The 25,968-nt window shown below is 42.2% G+C and overlaps 1 protein-coding gene across 1 annotated transcript in view; it reads left to right on the top strand.

Moving 5' to 3' along the window:
• The window catches only part of igsf9a (immunoglobulin superfamily, member 9a), a gene marked incomplete at its 5' end in the record, with an annotated part of 47,142 nt that extends 21,461 nt beyond the window's left edge, over positions 1-25,681 (top strand). The window contains 16 exons of the mRNA XM_072658203.1: positions 2,361-2,502; positions 3,845-3,990; positions 6,042-6,184; positions 8,771-8,911; positions 9,676-9,792; positions 11,130-11,280; positions 12,299-12,410; positions 14,588-14,769; positions 14,974-15,191; positions 17,238-17,322; positions 18,245-18,409; positions 18,578-18,614; positions 19,047-21,329; positions 22,949-23,130; positions 23,377-23,525; positions 24,684-25,681. Of these exons, the coding sequence (XP_072514304.1) occupies positions 2,361-2,502; positions 3,845-3,990; positions 6,042-6,184; positions 8,771-8,911; positions 9,676-9,792; positions 11,130-11,280; positions 12,299-12,410; positions 14,588-14,769; positions 14,974-15,191; positions 17,238-17,322; positions 18,245-18,409; positions 18,578-18,614; positions 19,047-21,329; positions 22,949-23,130; positions 23,377-23,516 (4,244 nt within the window). The remainder of the gene's footprint in view (positions 1-2,360; positions 2,503-3,844; positions 3,991-6,041; positions 6,185-8,770; positions 8,912-9,675; positions 9,793-11,129; positions 11,281-12,298; positions 12,411-14,587; positions 14,770-14,973; positions 15,192-17,237; positions 17,323-18,244; positions 18,410-18,577; positions 18,615-19,046; positions 21,330-22,948; positions 23,131-23,376; positions 23,526-24,683) is intronic.
• Between the last annotated feature and the right edge of the window lie 287 nt (positions 25,682-25,968).

Genomic DNA, 25,968 nt, shown 5'->3' with positions numbered 1-25,968 from the left:
TCTCCTCTAGAGCAGTGATGTTTTGGGGCTGTCGGCGGGCAACACAGACTTTCAACTCCCTCCATAGGTTTTCTATGGGGTTGAGATCTGGAGACTGGCTAGGCCACTCCAGGATCTTGAAATGCTTCTTACGAAGCCACTCCTTTGTTGCCCTGGCAGTGTGCTTGGGATCATTGTCATGCCGAAAGACCCAGCCACGTTTCATCTTCAATGCCCTTGCTGATGGAAGGAGGTTTGCACTCAAAATCTCACAATACACGGCCCCATTCATTCTTGCATGTACACGGACCAGTCGTCCTAGTCCCTTTGCAGAGAAACAGCCCCAAAGCATGATGTTGCCACCCCCATGCTTCACAGTTGGTATGGTGTTCTTTGGATGCAACAAGTTGTGTTTGTATCAAACAGTTCTACTTTGGTTTTATCTGATCATAAGACATTCTCCCAAAACTCTTCCAGAACATCCAAATGCTCTCTAGCAAACTTCAGACGTGCTGGATATGTACTGGCTGAAGCAGGGGAACACGTCTGGCACTGCAAGATCTGAGTCCCTGGCGGCATAGTGTGTTACTGACGGTAGCCTTTGTAACGTTGGTCCCAGCTTTCTGCAGGTCATTCACTAGGTCCCCCCGCGTGGTTCTGGGATCTTGTGTGGAGCCCCTGATCGAGGGAGATTAGCAGTGGTCTTGTAGGTCTCCCATTTTCTGATTATTGCTCCCACAGTAGATTTCTTCACACCAAGCTGCTTGCCTATTGCAGATTCAGTCTTCCCAGCCTGGTGCAGGTCTACAATTTTGTTTCTGGTGTCCTTCGACAGCTCTTTGGTCTTCACCATAGTGAAGTTTGGAGTGTGACTGTTTGAGGTTGTGGGCAGGTGTCTTTTATACTGTTAACGAGTTCAAACAGGTGCGATTAATACAGGTAATGAGTGGAGGACAGAGACGCCTCTTAAAGAAGAAGTTACAGGTCTGTGACAGCCAGAAATCCTGCTTGTTTGTAGGTGACCAAATACTTATTTTCCACCATTATTTGCAAATAAATTCTTTAAAAATCAGACAATGTGATTTTCAGAATTTTTTTTCTCATTTTGTCTCTCATAGTTGAGCTCTACCTATGATGTCAATTACAGGCCTCTCTCATCTTTTTAAGTGGGAAAACTTGCACAATTGGTGACTGACTAAATACTTTTTTCCCCACTGTATATATATAATATTAAAATTATTATTAATTTAAATATATCCGTAACCATATACAGCCATATATACACACATCTGTGTCAGCAATGGGTGCGAGTAGATGTAGAGTAGAAGTAGATGGGTGCATTAGAGGGGGTGTCTGCAAACATTTGGACATATAGTGCATTTATATATATATATATATATATATATATATATATATATATATATAACCCCTCTAATGAATGCACCCATCTACTTTAGGTATATATATATATATATATATATATATATATATATATATATATATATATATATATATAGTATAATTCAGTGGATGGGATGTAAACCAAGTCAGAGTGGGGTTTGGTGATACAGGTGATATCTATATATACAGACATTTTTTTACTACCCCAAACCCACCAGAGACCCTACACATGTCCCCTGAGTTTCAGACGTAATTCTGCTAAAGGTAAAAAAACCCAAAAGGGACTGTTTTGTCAAACAGTGTCCTGTACGTGTCCTCCACCGTCGATGGATTTTAAGATCTAACGATGATCCTAAAGGGATTTTAAAATGATGGTAGAAACAATGTCTCGGGGATCAGGCAGTGTGTTTATAATCATTTTATGTGATAAGTTTCTGCAATGCAGCTTTAAGATCCTCCAAATCATCCATTAAACTCTTCAGGCACTGGTTCCATTCACCACCGCCGTGACGAAATCAGGCTGGATTTGATTCTTTAAAAAAGAGCGTTTCACATCAAACCACTCTGAATGACTTTGCTTACATCTTTACTAATTAATTATGTAATAACTTTTAAAAATTGACAAAATCTTCCCCTTTAGGTGATTAAATAATTGATTATAATGTGATGAGGGTTCATATAATTCATGCAGAGCTATAAAAAAAGAAGACATTAAATGAGCCCAGAATGAAGAGCAGAGCTGTAGATGCCTGAGAGAAGCTGTAGAACTTCAAGAATAAAGTTATAAAATATTTGAATCAAGAATGACATTATTAGTAATAAATATTTGTGAGAATGAAGTTGCCTTAAATCCATATTTTAAAAGTGCTGATCAGATCCTGACATGAATAACTGTATGTGAAATGCCTATAAATACATAATTACAGTAGGGATGTTTAATTTTTGCTTATTGCATTTTTTTCTGCTGCGGTCTACCTCAGGACCTCCCGTTATCCTAATCCCTCCGAAGGACACGGTCCTCAACATGTCCCAGGATGCCTTGCTGCAGTGCCAGGCAGAGGCCGACCCTCCGAACATGACATACGTATGGACGAGAGAGGGAGAAAACGTTTACCATATAGAGTGAGTTATACTCCACCGCCTTTCTCTGCACACACCAGCCACAGCAAGCTGCTACCAAAGCACTGATTTAGAGAACTGTAAAACTCTATATAACACTAGAATAAACCCAAATATACATAGTCAGTGGTCAGTGAGAGTGTCAACCTGTAATTAACTCTATATAACACTAGAATAAACCCAAATAAACATAAAGTCAGTGGTCAGTGAGAGTGTCTACCTGTAATTAACTCTATATAACATTAGAATAAACCCAAATTAACATAAAGTCAGTGGTCAGTGAGAGTGTCTACCTGTAATTAACTCTATATAACGTTAGAATAAACCCAAATTAACATAAAGTCAGTGGTCAGTGAGAGTGTCTACCTGTAATTAACTCTATATAACGTTAGAATAAACCCAAATTAACATAAAGTCAGTGGTCAGTGAGAGTGTGTACCTGTAAAACTCTATATAACACTAGAATAAACCCAAATAAACATAAAGCCAGTGGTCAGTGAGAGTGTGTACCTGTAAAACTCTATATAACACTAGAATAAACCCAAATAAACATAAAGCCAGTGGTCAGTGAGAGTGTCTACCTGTAATTAACTCTATATAACATTAGTATTAACCCAAATAAGCATAAAGTCAGTGGTCAGTGAGAGTGTCTACCTGTAATTAGCTCTATATAACATTAGAATAAACCCAAATAAACATAAAGTCAGTGGCCAGTGAGCGTGTCTACCTGTAAAACTATATATAACATCAGAATAAACCCAAATAAACATAAAGTCAGTGGTCAGTGAGAGTGTCTACCTGTAATTAACTCTATATAACATTAGAATAAACCCAAATAAACATAATGTCAGTGGTCAGTGAGAGTGTCTACCTGTAATTAACTCTATATAACATTAGAATAAACTCAAATAAACATAAAGTCAGTGGTCAGTGAGAGTGTCTACCTGTAATTAACTCTATATAACATTAGAATAAACCCAAATAAACATAATGTCAGTGGTCAGTGAGAGTGTGTACTTGTAATTAACTCTATATAACATATATATAACATGAATATAATAGTGGTCGGAATGTGCTGCTGGTCAGTAAAGTTATTAATGTGTTGGCTAGGAGATCACAGTCAGAAGAGCACAGGTTTGGGTGCTGATCTGTGTGACACTGTCCAGACACTGTGTGAATGTGTTCAGCTCCACCAGCAGCTCAGCTGATTTACTGGAATGAACCACCGATTAGATAAACTAGGTTTTAGAAGGGAACTGGGAATACTGGGAATACTGTTACACTACTGTATGTGGTGGATATTTTGTGTTAATGTGTGTGTGTGTGTGTGTGTGTGTTTTGTCAGATCTCTGAAGTCACGTGTAAAGGTGATGGTGGACGGCACTCTGCTCATATCCCGTCTTATCCCGAGGGATTCTGGGAACTACACCTGCATGCCCACAAATGGTCTTCCATCTCCGCCCACTGCATCAGCCAGCCTTACTGTGCAGCGTATGTGTGTGTGTGTGTGTGTGTGTGTGTGTGCATGTTTGATTGGAGCAGTTAGTTCCATTTAGGTCAGGGTTTTCAGTCCAGAATTTCCCCCAAAGCGTTTAAGCTTCCAGTGATTGGATATAATTTCTGAATTTTCCAATTAGCTGAAGTGATTTATGGAGTCAGCCCAGTTGAGAAGCTAAAATCCAACTGGATTACTTTAGAAAAAGTCAGTTATATAATCCTCTTTTACATAAAAGTCAATTATAATTCATTTCTGTTAAAACGACAATTTGGCGAATCTGAAATAACACTTCAGTTGAACCTGCTGCACAACAGTGACGTAGCCATGCTGTGGAGACGGGATGTCATGACAGATTATATCCAGTAATGGATCAGACATTACAGTCAGTGATGTCACGACATTTGTCATCAAACGCATCTGTCATCACAAATACTGGTAATGGTAGCATTGCACAGTCATTTTACTGGAAAAAATCTGCTATAACCAATCTCAGTGTGTGAATATATATATATATATATATATATATATATATATATATATATATATCTGAGTGGGTAAGTTCCTTGCTCATGGCAATCCGGGTGTCAAACAACCTTGTGGTCAACAGCCCTGTGCTCTAATACACACACAAACACACACACACACACACACATATATATATACTGATCAGCCACAACGTTAGTACCACTGACAGGTGAATTAAAAAACACTGATTATCTTCATCTACAGCAGCATCTGGCCAATCTCAGTGTATATATATAAAAATGATGGTTTGGACAACATGGACAACATTACCCCTAAATTCCAAATAAAAATATTTGCTATTTAGAGCATTTATTTATTTGCAGAAATGACAACTGCTCAAAAACAGATGCTCAAATAATGCAAAGAAATTATGATAATAATTATAATGTAAATAAGTTATTATTCAGATTTAAACGCAGTACTAATATCTGAACTTTCAGAGCTTTCAGAAATCACTATGGTGAAATGACCTCGACTGCCAATCACAGCTCTCATGTCTTGGCAGGCTCACCACTAGTCTTTCACATTGCTGTTGGGACTTTATGCCATTCATAGTCTGTAAATTCAGCTAACTCAGCTCTGTTTGATGAAATGTCTGTAATAAAATGCCTGCTGTACACGTAGAGATGCAGATTCAAATAAATGAAGTGGTGTCCATATATACACACACCGATCAGCCACAACATTAGTACCAGGTGAATTAAAAACACTGGAAAATGAGCAGGTGTAAGAATCTGAGGCACTTTGGCAAGAACCACACTGTGATGGCTAGACGACTGACTGGGTCAGAACACCTCCAAAAATTCAGGCAGGTCTTGTGGAGTGTTCAAGTGGTTCAAGATTGGACCAGCGGGGTACTGGCGACAGTGTCAAGGGCACTTAATGGGCACTTAATGGGCCACCATTGTCCGTCCTTGGAGCACTTTTGGTAGATACTGACCACTGCATACCAGGAACACCCCACAAGACCTGCCTTCCTGATCTTTTGGAGATGTTCTGACTCAGTCAGTCGTCTAGCCAGCAATAGTTTACCCATCCCAAGTTCACCTGCTGCCAACACATCCACCCTTTGACAGATGGAGCCACTGTAGATGGAGATAATCAGTATTCTTCACATCACCTGTAAGTGGTACTAATGTTAAGGCTGATTTGTGCACATTTATCATCTACCAAATGGGATGATGTACCTAGTTGGCAATGGCTGGCTTAGTTATTAGAGCACAAGGCTATTGACCACAAGGTTGTGGGTTTGATACCCGGATTTGCTGAGCTGCCAGTGTTGGGCCCATGAGCAAGGAACATAACCACTCGGATCCAGCAGCGGGGCACTTAAGATGGGCTGTGCAGAGAGATCATTGTGTTGCTTCTTTGAGCCATCTTTGACCAAGGATTTGGTCAGTGTTTCTGTCCACGTTTACAGAAAACTGTATCTGTGCGTCATTCAGTGCCAGAAACCACTTTAGCAAGTCTATTAATGAAAACCTAACAGCCCACCACTCCACCTCTCACCCCCAAACAGACCCTGCACTGGTGACTCAGATGCCCAGGGAGACGTTCCTCCCGACAGGAATGAGGGCAGTCGTCTCCTGCCCACTGGCCGCTGAACCCCCTCTGCTCCGAGTGGAATGGACCAAAGATGGACAAACACTGGATATGGGGGCGGTGAGTGTCCTGTTCATTACTGCTGAACAGCTGACTACACTTACTGGACTTAATGAACTCTCTTACTTTCTTTCTATGTCTCTCTCTCTCTCTCTCTCTCTCTCTTTCTCTTCAACTCAACTCACAGAATCTTTTATGCATGACTGTATTTTGCCTCCACACTCCGCAGTCCTGTTTACTAAACAGCGATCAAGCCAAGTCCTGGCTGACTACACAGCGCTGTCAGTGGCAATTTTCAAACTGAAATCTAGTTGATTTCAGATGGTTTAACAAATACTGTAGTGAATAAGACTACGACATACTGGGATGACATACTGCCCCAGAAATAATTACGATAAGTGCTATTATTTATTTATTATTAGACGGGATATAAGATGGTATATGAGCAGAGTGCCGTCCACCATCACCTTTACACGTGACTTCAGATCTGACAAAAGACACACACACACACACACACACACACACACACACACACACACACACATTAACACAAAATATCCACCACATACAGTAATGTAATGGTATTCCCTGTGTTCCCAGTTCCCTTCTAAGACCTAGTTTATCTAATCGGTCTTTATTATTCATTTTTATTATTATTACAAATCAAACCAGGTTTACTTTATACACACTATACATACACTACACACACTATACATACACTACACACACTATGCATACACCACACACACTATACTTACACTATGCATGCACTACACACACTATACTTTCACTATACATACACTACACACACTATACTTACACTATACATACACTACACACACTATACTTACACTATACATGCACTACACACACTATACTTTCACCATACATACACTACACACACTATACATACACTATACATGCACTACACACACTATACTTACATTATACATACACTACATACTATACTTACACTATACATGCACTACATACATTAAACTTACTCTATATGTACACCATACACACTATACTTACACTATACATGCACTACACACACTATACTTACATTATACATACACTACATACTATACTTACACTATAAATGCACTACATACATTAAACTTACTCTATATGTACACCATACACACTATACTTACACTATGCATGCACTACACACACTATACTTTCACCATACATACACTACACACACTATACATACACTATACATGCACTACACACACTATACTTACATTATACATACACTACATACTATACTTACACTATACATGCACTACATACATTAAACTTACTCTATATGTACACCATACACACTATACTTATACTATACATGCACTACACACACTATACTTTCACCATACATACACTACACACACTATACATACACTATACATGCACTACACACACTATACTTACATTATACATACACTACATACTATACTTACACTATACATGCACTACATACATTAAACTTACTCTATATGTACACCATACACACTATACTTACACTATACATGCACTACACACACTATACATACACTATACATGCACTACACACACTATACTTTCACTATACATACACTACACACACTATACATACACTACACACACTATACTTTCACTATACATACACTACACACACTATACATACACTATACATGCACTACACACACTATACACACACTGTACATACATTACACACACTATACATACACTATACATGCACTACACACACTATACTTACATTATACATACACTACACACTATACTTACACTATACATACACTACACACATTAAACTTACTCTATATGTGCACCATACACACTATACTTACACTATATATACACTACACACACTTCACATACACTATACACACTACACATACACTACACACACACTATACATACACTATACACACTACACATACATTACACACACTATACATACACTATACACACTACACATACACTACACACAATATACTCACACTATATTTACACTATACATACACTACACACACTACACATACACCATACATGCACTACACACACTATACTTACACTATACATCATACACATACAGTACACACACTATACACACTTTTTACATTTACATTACATTTACATTTATGGCATTTAGCTGACGCCCTTATCCAGAGCGACTTACAAGGTGACTTATATTACAGAGGTGGGCCAATGTAGTGTTAGGAGTCTTGCCCAAGGACTCTTATTGGTGTAGCACAGCATAATCACCCAGACAGGGAATCGAACCCCAGTCTCCCACATGGTGTGGTAGCTCCGTGGCAGGTAGTGGTGTTATCTGTTGCGCCACACCAACCACATTTACATGCTATACATACACTACACACACTATACATTCACTACACACATTATACTTACACCATACATACACTATACATGCACTACACACACTATACATACACTACACACACTACACATGCACTATAAACAGACCTCTGTCTTCAGACCTGGTCTCAAATGGTTAAGGAATGTAATTTAGGATGCTTTGTATCTTGTGATTGAGGTTTGCAGAGTTGAATGTGGTCAATGTTTTATTAAATACGTGGTAAAAATTAATCTCTCTCCTCTATCCCCCTCTCTCTTTAGTATCCTGGCTGGACGCTGACCACAGAAGGCTCCATCATCATAGCCACGGCTAATGATGATGCGGCTGGTGTTTACACCTGTACACCATACAACAGCTACGGGACAATGGGCCAGTCTGAGCCCACCACAGTCATCCTACAGGTACTTCAAGTTTTTTTTATATATATATTTATACATTTAAAATAATGTAATAATTGCATGATTTACTACTAATAGTGTCCACACTACTTCTGTCAGGTAATTATGTAATTATGTTATGTAATATTGAGTAATCACCATAATATCATAATATTTATCAAATTTCAATCATATTCAAATATCTACTCTTCTCACAAATACAAATGGTAGATTCAGTAGGTTTGGAATTTGGACTTTCCACAGAATTTCTCTGTTAGTTGCAGTAAATTATGATTTTTGTAAAAAGGTAAAACCCAATGTTGAAGATGATGAATTTTAGTTGGAAATCAAAGACACATATCCATCAAAAACCAACATTGGATTGACATCAAGCTCCAACGTTAGACAGATGTTTTCTGGTTGGAAATCATTCACATATCCGTCAAAGACCAACATTGGATTGATATAAAGCTCCAACGTTAGACAGATGTTTTCTGGTTGGAAATCATTCACATATCCGTCAAAGACCAACATTGGATTGATATAAAGCTTGGCTTCTTAACACCATGACTTAAAACCAACCACATATCAACGTAGTGTGGATATTCACATTAAGAAGTTAAGCAGACGTTGAGTTTTGGGCTCCATACCTCACAACTAAATGTTGGTTATTTTACGCCAATATAACGTTGGCCTGTGATCTATCAATATCATCAGCATCTATCAATACGGTGTCTATCAAATTCTGTCCAGCTCTGCTTGTACTAAGCTGTGTTGTATTGTTGTAGGATCCTCCGTCCCTGAGTGTTTCCCCTCGTCCGGAGTACAGGCAGGAGGTGGGGAGGACCCTCCTTATTCCCTGCCAGGCTGATGGAGATCCTTCACCTAAAGTCACCTGGACCAAGGTGAGCATTCTAGACATTTTGTGATATTTTGTGTTTACTTTGGTATGACTTTACCTGGATAGTGTAGACACCGTGTGGACGCTCACCTGACATTCAACTAAAATTCAGCTGAACATCTGCTAAATACAGCTGAATGTAAATGACTGGCTATTGAATGTAACCCTAAATCCTAACCCTAACCCTTCCCTTAACCATAACTCAACACTTAATCCTAACCCTAAATCCTAACCTTAACCATTAATCAACCCCAAATCCTAAATCCTAACCCTAACCTTAACCATGAATTAGCCCTAAACCCTTACCTTAACCATGAATAAACCCTTAATCCTAACCCTAACCCTTACCTTAACCATGAATAAACCTTAAATCCTAACCCTAACCTTAACCATGAATCAATCCTTAATTCTAACCCTAACCTTAACCTTAACCATTAATCAACCCCAAATCCTAAATCCTAACCTCAACCTTAACCATGAATCAATCCTAAGTCCTAACCCTAACCTTAAACATGAATAAACCCTAAATCCTAACCCTAACCTTAACCATAAATCAAGCCTTAATCCTAACCCTAAATCCTAACTCTAACCTTAACCATGAATAAACCCTAAATCCTAACCCTAACCTTAACCATAAATCAAGCCTTAATCCTAACCCTAAATCCTAACCCTAACCTTAACCTTAACCATAAATCAACTCTTAATCCTAACCCTAAACCCTAACCTTAACCATAAATCAATCCTTAATTCTAACCCTAACCTTAACCTTAACCATAAATCAACACTTAATCCTAACCCTAAATCCTAACCTTAACCATTAATCAACCCCAAATCCTAAATCCTAACCTTAACCATGAATAAACCCTAAATCCTAACCCTAACCTTAACCCTAAACCCTAAGCTTAACCATAAATCAACTCTAAATCCTAACCCTAACCTTAACCGTAACCATAAATCAAGCCTTAATCCTAACCCTAACCTCAACCTTAACCATGAATAAACCCTAAATCCTAACCCTAACCTTAACCATGAATAAACCCTAAATCCTAACCCTAACCTTAACCATGAATAAATCCTAAATCCTAACCCTAACCTTAACCATGAATAAATCCTAAATCCTAACCCTACTGTTACCCTCACATTTAATACAGATAATAATGAATAGAGAATCACCATTGCTTCTTTGTAATGAATTCATCAAACACATCTGAGTACAAAGTGAGTACAAAAGTAGAGCTCTCTGTCTCTCTCTCTCTCTGTCTCTCTCTCTCTCTCTCTCTCTCTCTCTCTCTCTCTCTCTCTCTCTCTCTGTCTCTCTCTCTCTTTCTCTCTCTCTCTCAGATTGGTTCCTCCTCTCGCTCTCTGTACTCTGTATCAGTGAACGGCTCTCTGCTGCTGCAGCCTCTCAGTAAGGAGCACTATGGTCAGTGGGAGTGCAGCGTGGCGAACCGCGTGGCCACCGTCACGGCCAGCACCACGGTCTTAGTGTTGGGTGAGTAATACCGACCGCTGCAGCCTAGCTGGACACACAACATGCCTATGACTCAGTTTAGCCCTGCAGCCTGGAGATTTCACACTCGGAGTAGCTGTCACACCACGTTTTATTCCAAGCGAATTCCAAAAAGATCTGATAGGATGGTCTGAATATGAGATAAACTGACCTCTTTAAACCCTGGGCATACAACAGGTCAGTTCCTCACTTACAGCTTCTCACATTTCTTACTCCTGCATCTCAGTATAGTCAACAGTACACACTGAGGTGAGCCTCAAAGACATCAGTAAAGATGTTCAGTCTGTGGCTCCGCCCCTTCAATCTGTTTACTGTATATTCCCATCTGCAGGTTAGAGCTCCCCCTATCACATGACATCCCCAGACTGCGAGGCTTTAGACAACATGGCTATGAGGCCTTGCTGGGATTTAAGCTTATGAGCCCCTAACACTTGCTGAGCAGCAGTTAGACCGTAGGGCCGGTCTAGAGCTGTGAAATTCCACTACATAAAAACCCAGTTCTGAGTAAATTTACCTTCCCTTCTCTCCCAGACACAGAAATGTGTCCACGGCTTCACAGCTCTAGAGTGGAACAACTCTCTAAGCCCAAGTTTTTGAGGCTCAGCTCACTACGTATGGTCGACCCAATATAGCAATATATAGAGATGCAGAAGTAAAACATGGGGGTTTGCAGAACTTTTGACTAAGCTAAGTTGAATTAACTGAGAAATTCTAGTAATCAGATACTGTATCACTTTAAGTTTGGCAACAATCTTAATTTACACATTTAAAGAAATGAAATTGAAATCTCATGGATTAAACCAGAGTTCTGTAACATTAAACTTTACATAAATTTACATAAAACACAGTAATTTAGTTTATATGTGCTGTTATGCAGCTTGAGTATAGCCCTACTTTCAGTCCAGACTTTACTGCAATCTTTATATTGTATCCTGCTCTTTTGTGTGGGTGTGTGTGTGGGTGTGTGTGTGTGTGTGTGTGTGTGTGTGTGTATTGACAGGCACCAGTCCCCACGCTGTATCCTCAGTGTCTGTTGAGGTTGGGGTAAACCAGGCCAACGTCTCCTGGGAGCCTGGATTTGATGGAGGTTTTACACAGACCTTCACCATCTGGTCAGTGTCTACAAGATCATTATCACTGCTCAGCACTGCTCTGTGTGTGTGTGTGTGTGTGTGTGTATTCTGCCTGCTTGTTGTGTTTCGGTGCCTGTCTACAAATGTGTGTTTGCATTGGCTTGCAAGTACACAGAAATGCGGCAGTGCTGCACAGCCCAACTGCAGCTAGACGCCTGAGCTCATTGTTAATATGATATATTCAGCAACGCGAGCCAAGTGAGCTAATCAAATCCGGGTTAAAGGGCGAGAGTCTGATTCACAAACAACACTTTGGGTTGTCGAATCGATTCGTGAACACATCCTGCTTATTTTTTAAACAATTAATACCTATACAAAAAAGAGGACATTGCTCAGGTTGGCATAATGCTGGCAGCTCACTTTGGGCCAATGTTATTTTGCTTAACAACCAATATCCAATCCAGCAGTTTTCAGTTTTCCCTCTGATTTCCACCCTTTATGGCTATGCTGATATTGTGTATTCAGAATAGCCAGTGGTGGCTTGAGCATTGGGTTAAATGATCACATGGTTGTGGGTTCAGTACCCGAGTCCTCTAAGCTGCCACTTTTTGGCCCTCGAACAAAGCTGAAGCTGAAGATTTTCACTGTACTTTGCAAGTATCTAAGACAATATCGGCTTGTTATATTATTATTGTAACAAACAAATAACTAGTGTTTCCATAGTGATGTGAATTGTGTTGAATTGTGTTAAATTTGATGTAAAACTAGCACAGTGCATCCAACAATAAGGGCAGCATTGAGCTTTTGTATATTGTATACAGAGATACAAAACAAATAGTAGCAGATAGAGACTGTTTGAATTCCACATCCTGGTCCATTTTACTATGCCCAGCTTGGACAAGCAGCTCACTCACTATTCTGGAGGGCAGACTGACCCCTTGAACCCTAGGTTTATGATTTGGTAATTAATCCTCATGCGGAAACTGTTGTAAATTTGTAGTTAGTAACAGTTCAACTTAGTGTATCTTGTGGAGTACCCCAGAGTTCTATTGTAGGACCTGTAAAACTGATATTAATCGTGGCTGTAATGCAGTTTTAAGAGCAAAGAAGTGTGGGCTACAGGCTCTAAGGGGTTAAAGGCCGTTAAAGAGATACTCTGTATGGATCTGTAGTGAGATATTTCTATTAAAAGTCAGATTCAGATGATATTAAGGGGGAATTTCCACAGCTTTTCCCCCAAAAATGTCTGCATAAGCAAATAGTTCTTAGTCATTTTCATTGGTTTGGTGTGAAATGCTTAGTTTTAGAGAAACTTCCAGCAAATTTTCCACAGTGACGGTGAATGGAAACGCACATTTGAAGTGTCTGAATGGCTCTAAAAGCTCCCGTACTGTTGAAAACATGCTGCCTAATGCCTGAGGCACTGTTTTGAAATAGATCTGAGAACCTAAAGGGTATAAAGAGGTGAATGCTGAACCTTAAAAGGTTACATAATAATCCCCAAAGACGTCTGTCACTCCACAATGAACCATTTCACATCAGTTCTGCAGGAAATTTGAAACATCCATGGAATTCTGTGGGAAAATCTGTGGAATTAGATCATTTAGAGCTGCTCAGAGATTTCATTTTCCGTACGGCTCGGCCATGTGGGTGTTTTTCTCTCCCGTCCCCTGATAAAATGCCAGGCAGAAGTAGTTCTGTGTTTTTCACAGAACTTAGCCCTGCTGATTTTAGCTCTGTCTGGTAGCCCACTTCTGCGATTTTCCAGGTAGATATTTCCCAGGTAGATTCCAGGTGTAGATTTGTATAGATATTCGGTCTCTAAAAGTGCTTGTCAAGCATCCTCCATAGGGACTCTCAAGCTTGTACTTGGTTGGTCTGGTTGGTAAAACTTGCTCTCCATCCTCTCTACACTGGAAGGAGAATCAGGGTTAGTCAAAAACCCAAAAAAGCCAGCAAGAGAAGTGAGATCCCTCAGGCTGATCTTAAAAGAGCTGTTACTTAGCATTACATTATATTCACAATATCACCCGCTTTAACTTTCTGTGAGCATAGCTTAGCTTAAGCACCCAAGGTCCTAGAACATACAGCCCAGTAGACACTCGTTTCTTCTGCCGTCATTTTATGCAAGAGTTTCATCCCTCGGGAGACGCCCCCCTGATAAACTAATCCAATCTGAATAGGGATTAAGACCCCCTGTCTCTCTCTCTCTCCAGGCTCAAGTGTACATGCTCGGTGGGGGATCAGCAGGAGTGGCAGTTGGTCCCTGGTCCATCCTCCGGCACCAGCATTCTGGTCAGCGGCCTCCTTCCATCTACGGAGTACCAGTTCAGCGTTCTGGCTCAGAACAAGCTAGGCAGCGGTCCTTTCAGCGAAATCACCGCTGCCAGAACTCTGGGTAAGAACCAGTCCTCATTTAACAGCTTGATAGCACTCAGCCTCTGGATCTGCCACTACCCCACGCTGTCCTGACCCAGTGTTAGGCCATCTGTCAGTCTGTGTTGTGCACGCTGAGAGTAATTGAATCTCTTCCTGCTGCCGACTCATCTCACAAGCTTGCGGAATTAGCGATAATTATTTTTTCATTTTGCTTCCCACTCAGACTCACTTCCTATGGAGCCCAGGCTCGAGCCACCCACGCTGCTGTCCTTCAACCAAAGCTCAGAGGGAGTGTATCTGTGGTGGGCAGCGCCGTTGGCTCAGAAGCCGCCAATCGACAACTTCGTCCTCCAGTCACGTCTGGAGGAAGGGGAGTGGCTGAACTTGGACGAGGACATCGGCGTGAATCAGAGTGAAATGCTCGTTCTGGGGTTACAGAAGGTACGCAAGAGTGCTAAGCCTGGGATTCTGGGTATCCTCGTTATTTTTAACTGGATGGTAGTGATACAACAAGCAGTCAAACAGCACATGGGTACTGGAGATGAAACTCGTTTGAATGAGTAATCCAAAAATGAAGGTTGGTGTAGAGCGGTGGGACCACCGCCTTCTCAGTGGAAGACTAGGGTTCGATTGCCTGACTGGGCAAGCACACCACACTACACCCATAAGTGTCCGATCGCCTACATTCGCCTACCTGTCTAACATGATTCAAATGTTAGTCACTCTGGATAAGAGCGTCAGACAAGTGCTGTAAATGTACTTAAACTACATGGACAAAAGTATTGGGACACCTGCTTATTCACTGTTTTCCTCTGAAATCAAGGGTATTAAAAAGAGTTTATCCAGTAACTGTCTCCACTGACCAGAGAAGAAGGCTTTCTGCTAGACTTTGAAGGAGCATTGCTGTAAGGATTTGACAAGGGGGTCAATAATGTTAGGATGTTGGATGAACATCACCATCCCACCTAATCCCCAACTCCCCAACTCACCTCATCCCATACAAAAGTATTGGATGGAGCACCATGCATCATTCCAGAGCTCCATCAGCTCAATGCTGGGGGGCTTTATACCCCTCTAGCCCACGCCTGGCATTAGGCAGCATGGTGCCGATATGTTGAAATTCTGTTCTGTTGGAAGTAGTTCTCTACAGGGATTAAACAAGCTGTGTGGGTGTGTGTATTTGCACATCTGTATCAGCAATAGGTAAAACTTAAAGCAGCCGAGTGCATTTATTAGAAAGGGTGTCCACAAACATTTGGACACATAGTGTATAGCTTTTAACGGACATATAAAAGAGATGTAGAGACACATCACGCTCCTGGCATTTCTCAGATGTCACAGGCGTTCGTATTGTTGCCCCTGAAAGGCTTGTGTAGTTTTTTAATCATCTTTAAGAAAATCTTGCAGAAAATCTATGGTCAAAAGCCAGTTCTCAACCCACAAATATGCTCTTCCATAGCTGCTCTTGCAAGGTTGGATAAACCTAGTAAAAAACTTTACTCTTCCCCATTCTCTAGCCAAGGTCCTTTTACACTCTTCAAAATAGAGGTGCTTTAAATGATTCCAAGCCATGCCTTAGTAGATGAGCCATGTATGTAAGAGAGAGATAAGAGAGCCCATGCTTTCTTCATATGGATGCCCACCAGGGTCCTTGATGGGACCAGAAGAAGTTAAATGGATTGTACACTGCATATGGGGTCTAGATGGGTCCCATGTGAGATTACAATGGGTGTCCTTTTGGGAAGCCCAACTGGGTCCCAGTGAAAAGCGTATGTACATACCCATTCAGGGTCCATGCCCACCTGGAACCCACCTAGTTAACGCTCCAGCTAACTGAACCTGAAATGTTGAAGGTCTGTTCTGTTGGAAGTAGTTCTCTACAGGGTTGAGACAAGCTGTGTGGGTGTGTGGGACCAGAAGAAGTTAAATGGGTTGTACACTGCATATGGGGTCTAGATGGGTGTCCTTTTGGGAAGCCCACCTGGGTCCCAGTGAAAAAAACGTATGTACATACCCATTCAGGGTCCATGCCCACCTGGAACCCACCTAGTCAACGTTCCAGCTAATTGAACCTGAAACATGAGCATGTTTGCTGGGATGGTTCTGTAGATCTTTAAATGGTTCTTCACACTTGGGCATCTCCATCCAAGTCTACATGGTTCTTTATTGCACCAAATGTGGTTCTCTGGGGGACAAAAAATGAGGATCTCTGATAGGACAAGCAAAGGGCATGAATATTAATGAAAATATTTAAATTCACTGCATCTATATAATTTGTGTGCTCAGGAAACTTGAGGGCTACAAGTTCTTCTATGTTTTGGGCAGTATTGGTATTGTCCACCTCATGCATGTGGCCGATCTTGAAATACTGTGGGCTTATCAGGGTGTATTTAAGTTTCCAGTCTCAGTGTGTCAGTGGCTTTACCTTTTTCCTGACCTGACTGATGCAACTTCATTGCCCTTCTCTTGTTCTTTCTCTCTCTATAGAACTCAAACTATGAGCTAAGGCTTCTATCTCGCCGTGGAGAGCAGCTGAGCCTTCCCAGTCGCTCCATCAACGTGTCCACCGTGGGTCAGTGCCTGAGTCTCGCTCAATCTTCTGTTCTAGTGCTGTGTGTAATTGATTTAGGCCTGGATCGTCTTGGGGTGTTCTCTTCAACCGTCCATTTGAATTGTTTATTTTTGTGCATCCTTCGCTTGTGAACTTTATCCAGTCCAAATCCTTCAAGGAAAAGAGTTCAAGCAGCCCTAATGAATAAAACCCAGCACAGTTGCATTGTCTTTCAGCATTAGAAATAAGAAACATTTGTATATGCACTATATGGACAAAGGTATTGGGACAGAACTATTAATCATGGAATTTAGGTATTTCATTCAGTCCTGTTGCTACAGGTGTGTAAAATCAAGCCCCTAGCCCTGCAGTCTGCCTTTCTTACACACATCAGTGAAAGAACGTGAGGTTCTGAAGAGCTCACTGAACTCCAGCGTGGTTCTGTATGTAATAGGAGACACCGCTGCACCAACAACAACAAGTCAGCTGGTGAAATTTTATAATTTCCTCCCTCCTAGATCTTCCTTCATCAGCTGTGAGTGGTATTATTATTGAACAGTGGAAGCGTTTAGGAGGAACAGCTCACAGAGAGCAGCTCAGTGTCCACCAAGTGTCTGTCAGACCACGTAAAGTTACAGAGCGGGGGGTCAGGGCCGAGTGCTGAGCTCCTCAGAGCAGAGTGCAGAAAAGCCTCCAACTGACTCAATAACTGCAGAGCTCCAGACCTGCTGCTGCTCTTAGAGCTTAGAGCAAAGGGGGACCAGCTACATATTAATAATGCCTATGGGTTTAGAACGGGATGCCATAAAAGCTCCTCTAAGTGTAATCTGTATGTGTCCCAATACTTTTGTCCATATTTAATTGATATGTGTGTTGTAGGTGTATCACTGTTTATAGCAAAAGCTGATCATCTCTTTTAATAACTCCTCTTTTTATATAACAGACATGGATCCGACTAGTTCCCGCCTCCTGGAATTTGTTCCCCAGCCTCTATTGGCCGGAGTAATGGGTGGGATGGGATTCCTATGCCTTGCTCTTCTGTTGGCTTTGGCTACGGTGTGTGTAATTGGCCACAAGAGAAGCCAGCGACAGCGAAAAAAGATGGAGGGTAAAGAAACTGCGCTTTGACACACTCTAAAGAAATACCAGCGCCTCACAGACTGAGCTCTGGTGTACCCATCTCTACTAAAAGGCAATGAAAAGTAACCACCATTCCAATTGTCATCATTTTACCATGTCATTCATTTCCATTGTCTCGTGTCTTCCCTCATTTCAGATCTCCCTTCTGCCACGTATAAAAGTACATCCACAAAGTAAGTGTATATCATCAGCATGTCATAATTCTGCTCATTTCCCTTTGCGTTGAAAGATATGCTCTGTGAATTGAAGAACAACATGGGTTTTCTTTAATAGATTATTCACTATATTGTCTAATGATGGGATAAAAGCTGTGGATGAACTCTTAGAAGATACAGAAGCCCCAGACAATCATAAAATTATATATAATTTAAATTAAATTACTGATACTGGCCGAGAATTTGGTTGGACGTGTATTAGATTGCTACATTTTTACGTTACTAATCATTATGATTATTAATAAATGAAGAGATTTTCATTGTAAAGAATAGAAGTGTAGTCATCATCAAGCTGACGTCAACCAAACCTGACTCCACAAATCCCAGAGAGTAGCTTTCAGTCAGCGATTCATGCTTTAACCCCTGGTCCACCCTCCCTATCTCTCTCAGAGCTGGCTCGACTCCTGACAGTCCTGACAGTATCCTGAAACAGAAGCTCCTTCCACCTCGTCCACTTTCCGGCTCCTCCTCCTTCTCCTCCTCAGACCACTCTTCCTTTGGCAGGTTCAGTCGCAGCGACTACCATAGCCAGAGACAGCAGCTGCTGCCCCGTGCTCACCCTCCTTCCCACAACTCCCTACCTGCAAGTCATCTCCACAGGTCATCCTTGTCCCCAACCTCCCCTGTGGAGTTCATTCACCGTGGCCCGGATGGCCGTTTCGTGGTGGAACCTTATGAAGAGGTTAGCAGTTCGACTCCCCCTAGACATACAAACCCAGGGCAAGATCTTGGTCAGTCATCAGGGGGAGCTAAGGATGCCACCATTCGCAAATCCCACTCGCTATCCTACAGGGATGACCGAAGACATCCTCCTTTTGTCCTGTCAGTGGACATGCCGTCTTGTGGATCAGACATCTTCCCTTTAGGTAGAGTACAAGCAATGACCAAACACCTTTCCCTTCGTGGCTGCTATTCCCAAGAAGAAGAAGAGTTGGCGAACATGCCTCCGGACCAGGCAAGTCTCTCCTCCGAAGGTAGCGTCTCTATGCTCTACCCGCAGTCAGACAACTATATGTCCCTGAAGCGGGACAGCACACGTTCCACCGCCAGCACCCTAGTTCTGCAGATGGAGCACGAGAGGGAGCAGGGTAACCTCAGTCGCTGTCTGAGACTAGCCCGCGAGAGAGAGGAGCTGGAACACGAGTTGCGCAAGTACACCCTCAGTCGGGACACTCCCGTCAGCTATAGCAAGAAAGGGGGGTCACTCAGGGTGGAACCAAAGAGGGACCCAGAGGAGATTGAGGGGGCAGTCTGGAAAAGTAGGGGAACGGGATCGCTGTATCGGAAAGAGCTGTCCAACAGAGGGCACTGTTTCTCCACTGACACTGACAGTGGTCCAGGAGTAAGAGCTTCCTCCAGTATTCCGTGGGAGGCTACACCTATGATGTCTTCCAGCATACTGGTGCCAGCAAGTCCTGGGCATGAAAGAGCTGCTGAGCACTTGGAGGGTCGTTTGAGCCAGATGTCAAATCACCGGAGGTCCAGAAGTCTAGAGCGAGGGGAGCACCAAAGGTCAGTCACTAAAGGTGGAGTGTGTGACCGAAGGCGGAGGCGGACCATGACTGAAGGTGCCCATATCAGTGCTGAACATGAGCCCATTTACCCTAACCTGGAAGGGGCTTATTACACTGCAGAGGGCAGCCTGACGATTCCAAGAACCTATACTCAACACAATCACATTCAACGGCATATTGTACCCACCATGAGTCCCTCCGCAGATAACCAGCAAGAGAGGACTGCAGAGAGGCCCCAAGGGCAGGTTGACCATGCTGATGCTTACGTGGAGATGTCTGTGGATGAGCCAGAAGACCCAGCTCCAGATTCACTCTCAAGGTCTGCAGTAGGCCGTGGTCATGACATGCTGGGTTATCAAAGACCCAGTTTACATCAGCTAGAAAGAGAGAGTCGGGTAGAAAGGGAAGCAGGCAGCAGAACGATTCAAAGGACCTTGAGAAGAGACCGTGAGAGACTAAGCAGTCATTCCAGCAGGACTTTGCCTTCCAATAGGCCAGCTCTCCACAAAGCTCTTAGCGTGGGTTCTTCCCAACGTGAGACTCACCACAAGAGTACCCCCAGTTTGGACACCAAGCTGTACAAGCAGCAATTTCTGACCCCTGATGCCTGGATTGACTCGCTAAGCTTGAGTCAGAATTCCTCCCTGTCTCCTTTCACATGTCACCCTAGCTCAGAGGATGCACAGGACCAGCAGATCTTTCCCAGCCTGGAGACCAATTCCGTTGTGCCTTCAGCAGTTGAGCTGCGAGACTCCCGTCTTCAGAGGCTCTCTAACTCCCCTGGTGCCTCTATCCCGGATCCCCACCAGCATGTCGTCTCTACGCACCACAGTCCACCCACTTCACCAGTAGAGGACTCCAGTTGGCCCTTGTCCCACTGCCACTCTGTACCAGAACGGGCCAGCCAGAGACATGTCGAGGAAGAGGAGGAGGACAATGGGCCTGAGGTGGATGTGGAGATCAGAGGGTACCGGAGCATACCAGAGCCCGAAGGGAGCTGCAGGAGCTATGCCAGCCAGAGCAGCGGCAGAGGGAGCCTGGATCATCCCAGCAGCAGGCAGTCCTTATCCCTCAGCCCCCCTCTCACCAGCTCCCCTGAGACCACTGAGGAGAGCGACAGGGACGACGCAGCCCTGCATGAGCCGGCACTCAAGGAATGGTGAGTGTAGGATCTCTGTTTATCTTGATTTTTTTCAAATGTTTATCCAAGAATATCTGTAAAAAATGGCACATGCCATGCAAAACGAAGTCTGGGGGGGGTGGTTGTACTGAATATGCAATTCTGATGAAACCTGCAAAAACTACAACCACGACCTATATCACATTACCAGATCCCATCAGAACAGATGCAGGTGAACATAAATCCAGTAAAAAGGAGAATCAAGAGCTTCTCATTCTGAAGAAAGAAAGTAGTGAGATCTTGTCTGTGAGCTAGTCTGAAGAACAGAGCTTGGTTCCTCCAGAGTTCTCCTTGACGCCCCCCCAGTCCAGCCAGCACAGCGTGGAGGATGTGTTCAACTCCATCAGCAGCAGCAGCAGCAGCAGCAGCTCACCTGATTTCCCATCATTAAGCCCTGATTTACCACCAAACCAGGTGTTGATCTGAGGAGAGCTCTAAATAATACTAGACTCCATGAGGAGAACTTTGGAGATGTTCTAATGATGAACACAGTGATGGAGAACCACCACCACTTTCTGTAGGAGTGTTAATATTAGTGTTTATTCTAATATCAGTGATTTACTGAGCAGATTAACACTTACTGACCTGATAAGGTGTGTAAGACTGGTGCACAGTACTGTGTAGTGTCACTGTCCTGCAAAAAACCAAGGATCTCCATTTTTGGTCATTTTCAATTTTAGTCTGGCAGTTGTTCTTTACTTTTGGGTCAGAATTTCATGATGAATGGACCAATGGAAATGCTCCTAAATGACTTGGAATAAAATCTTTTTACATTGACTTCCACTGAAAGTTAGCAAGGTGATATTTTGGATATACAACGCTGTGAAAAACACGTATTTCCAAATTGGTGACTTTACGAGAGAAGGCAAAACTGTTGTGAGCTTTGAATGGAAGTCGATATAAAATAAGAGTTTATTTCAAGTAATTTGGAGCATTTCTATTGGTCCATTCCTCCAGAATTATTCACACGGTGTACAGAAGCAGCTACAGGGTTGAAACAGTGCAGAAAACTAAAAACGGACAAAAATGGAGATTTTTCATTGGACAGCATATAAAGATTAGATATAGTGTAAATGTATGGTGTAACCTCACATGAACCAACAGTGGATTGAGAACAGACTTTTTGTGAAGACGTAAATTAGGTTTTCCATGATATGGGCTCTTTAAAATCACCAAAAAACTCCACTACAGTCAATGTATAATATGAGACTTTTATGAATATATTAAACCATTGGTTAATTATTAAACCTCTTACAAATGAAAGGCCATGGTTTTGAGTGACAGCACAAAATGATGTGGGTCAGGGGTCTTCCTGCTGAACAGCTGCTGAACTCCGCCAATAAAAAGAGTAAATGTCCCTCTTCCTTCCCTGATTAACTTCAATATATATCAAAATATATTAGTATGCCATCGCTTAAAGGTTAATAGTAAAATATTTGAGATTCCTGACCCCCTCAGATGCACCATGGCCTTTCCCTGTTGAAGGCTGGCCGTCCGGATGCTCGCCGCGTCATTAATTAAACACGATTCTTCTAAATACTTCATGTGCACCTTCAGTCCCTGGACTCTGTTCATTGTCTCTCTGTACACGTCTCCAGCCCCAGGAGAGCCTCGGTGGATGAAAACTACGAGTGGGACTCGCACTACGTGTCCATGCACCCCGCAGACCCGAAAGCTTCAGTCAGCAGAGGCGGATCGAAGGGAGAGCTCCTGAGCGAGGGAAAGCAGAGGAGCTGTAACATGGAGGACAGCAGGCTGGCCTTAAAACCGGAGAAGAAAGGTGGGAGGAAAATTGGTGATTCAGACAACACTGGAAAGATCTTCTCCCAGTTAGAGAAACGGATCCGCAGGGAAATTAAATAATTGCGCAGAAACAGTGGCAGCACAAACTCATAATCCCTTTCCATCTGTCTGACGCTTATTATCGGTCTCGTTATTCAGTGGAAATTCGAAAGAAACACAATGTTTCCAAACTCTTTCCCTCGCCTCACTGTCTGTGTTTATTCGCTTGCCTCGTCTGTCTCAGGTCTTTTCCCCTCGGTCAGTTTGATGGGCTCTGTGCCAGTGAGCGTTGCCCCAAGCTGTGAAGAGTCAGTCCTGGCCCGGGACATCCTGCACGGCTCCACGTGTTACCCAGACCCAGAGCAGGACGCAGTGCTATTCTGAGCGTCCACGGTAAGAACCCTACTGTAGGCTGTCTGCTGTCTGTGTATGTGAGTATAGCTTACAGTACCAGTCAAATGTTTGGACACACCTGCTCACAGGACTGCTGTCCTATGTTTCCTATGTAACTTGCATCTCTATGTTTGGCATTTGGCAGATGTTGTTTTTTTACGTTGTATCAGAATTGGTGATGAATGGACCAATAGAAATGCTCCCAAATGACTTGGAATACAATCTTTTTACATTGGTTTCCATTGAAAGTTCAGAAGGTTTTCCCCTCTTTGGCATTTTGGAGATTTTGGTTCTCCCCTTTTCCTTTTTTGGAAAACATGGGAAAACTGAATTAGGGAAAAACCTTGGTGTAATAATTTTTATTTCTAAATTCTATAAAATGTTGGGATTTTACACTGATTTCATGTCAGCATTTGCTTCCGCAGTCCACCAGTTTCTCACAGCTACTATTGGTCTACATGTACCTGCATCTACATCAAGCATTGGTCAAACTGCTTAAGCCCTGCCTTCTCACCACCACTATTGATCTACATGTACCTGCATCTACATCAAGCATTGGTCAAACTGCTTAAGCCCTGCCTTCTCACCACTACTATTGATCTACATGTACCTGCATCTACATTAACCACTGGTGCACATCGTTAGATTTTGACAGGAAAAGGATATTAGGCTTTTATTGATCTTATTATATTAGCAGGAAAATTTCATTAAAATTAAAAAAAAAAAAAATGTAACTTCATCTTTATAGTCATCATTGTTAGTTTGCAATTACATAAAACAACCTCAAGCTAAATGTAAAAGCCGTTAGCTACATAACAGTAATTTGGTATTTAAGCGAATCATAATCTGAATAATTGATTATTAACAATCAACCAATTATTCAACTATCAGCCCTAATTGCACCTCATTCAAACAGCACAAAACACTTTATATGTGATGTCACAGCTACAGTGGAAGCTAACCACAATAAAGGTATGAGATATGAGCTCTTTAAGGTCCTGGAACAGACCAGCCATTCAGTATCCATTCAGGCGTGTCCACACTTTTGACTGGTACTATGCATGAGTTTACTGTGCATCAGCATCTGAAAGAAAAGGCATTTTAGGCTAGTGTGTGATATACTAATACGATACACAATTCCCCATCTGTGTGTTACAGTGCATCCTTCAGCAGAGCCGCAAGCACGGAGAGCGTGGCTCAGGCCGCTCATCACACGCCCTGATGGACTAAACGCTGTTGAGGGACTCCTTTTCCTGAAGATCCAGCAGAGCGTAACCCTAAAGCCTGTCTAGAAACCAGTCCTTCCTGAGACTGAAGAGAGTTTCCCACTGCATGGCATTCAGCGGGATTTGGGCTGTTTGTATAGCCTCTCAGTGTTCAAAGGAGTCATATGGAGAGTTGGGTGGAATATCAAGGAGAATGCTTTAGTGGAGAAATCTGTCATCATCAACAGTAAAAATGACCGCTTGCTGAGATCAGTGGAAGCTTTATAATGCCGATAAAAGGCAGAAATATGTAAATGTGCCAGAATTATTGAATTATTCTGGATTTTTTTTCGAGTCATTTCTCTTGGAACTGATAGACTAAGGGAAGACCGATTGGTTGTGACCACCTGAGGTAGAAGTAAATCCCATCTCGTCACGACTCTGCAGCTATTTAATTGACTCGAAGCGGCTCTGACTTCAAGACACACTGCCTCTTTCCCAGATTCCATTGCATCTGTCCATTCGGCCGGAAATTCACGCCTGGGATGGGAAAGCTGCGGAGGTCTCCATCGATCTGCCCTCAGTGTCTGCGTTAAGATTAGAGAAGCGGTCCGTCACAAGCTAAATGCACAGAATGAAAGCCTTCCTTCCGACAGTTTCCCTCCAAGAACAGCCTGACGGGACATGTACGGTGATTGGTGCCGCAGACTGTAAGAGTTAGCAGATCATACAGCGTAAAAGTGCCTTAATGGAAAGGCCATTAGCACATCAGAGGACAAGAGTCGCACTGGGGAGTAATTGCCCTTCCCAAAAATATTCACATAAAGGGGAAGATGAAGGAGGGAATCAAAGAGCTGACTACATCTCTACACCTTGCTTCTACTCTTCTTGCTTGTCAGACCGTCCTTGGCATCTTGTCAGAATGTAGGTGTTTGCTATGGCTGCACAATATGTGGAGAATACTAGTATTGCATATATATATATATATATATATATATATATATATATATATATATATATATATATATATATATATATATACATATATAGTCACTGTCACATAAAATCCTTGTATCTCAAAAACGGCAACTTTCCGAGAGAGCTTTCAATGGAAGTTGATGTTAAAAGATTTGGTAAGATTTGGTAAGATCTTGTTCTTCATCCAGTACAGCCTGATTTCATGTTTCTAAATAATGAATTCACTATGTTATTAAGCTTTATTAATTGTAATCTTTATT

This window comes from Salminus brasiliensis, chromosome 16 (genome assembly GCF_030463535.1).
Source record: "Salminus brasiliensis chromosome 16, fSalBra1.hap2, whole genome shotgun sequence".
Lineage (NCBI taxonomy): Eukaryota > Metazoa > Chordata > Actinopteri > Characiformes > Bryconidae > Salminus > Salminus brasiliensis.
The sequence above is the reverse complement of the archived record's forward strand: the minus strand, read 5'-3'. Positions and strand labels throughout refer to the sequence as shown.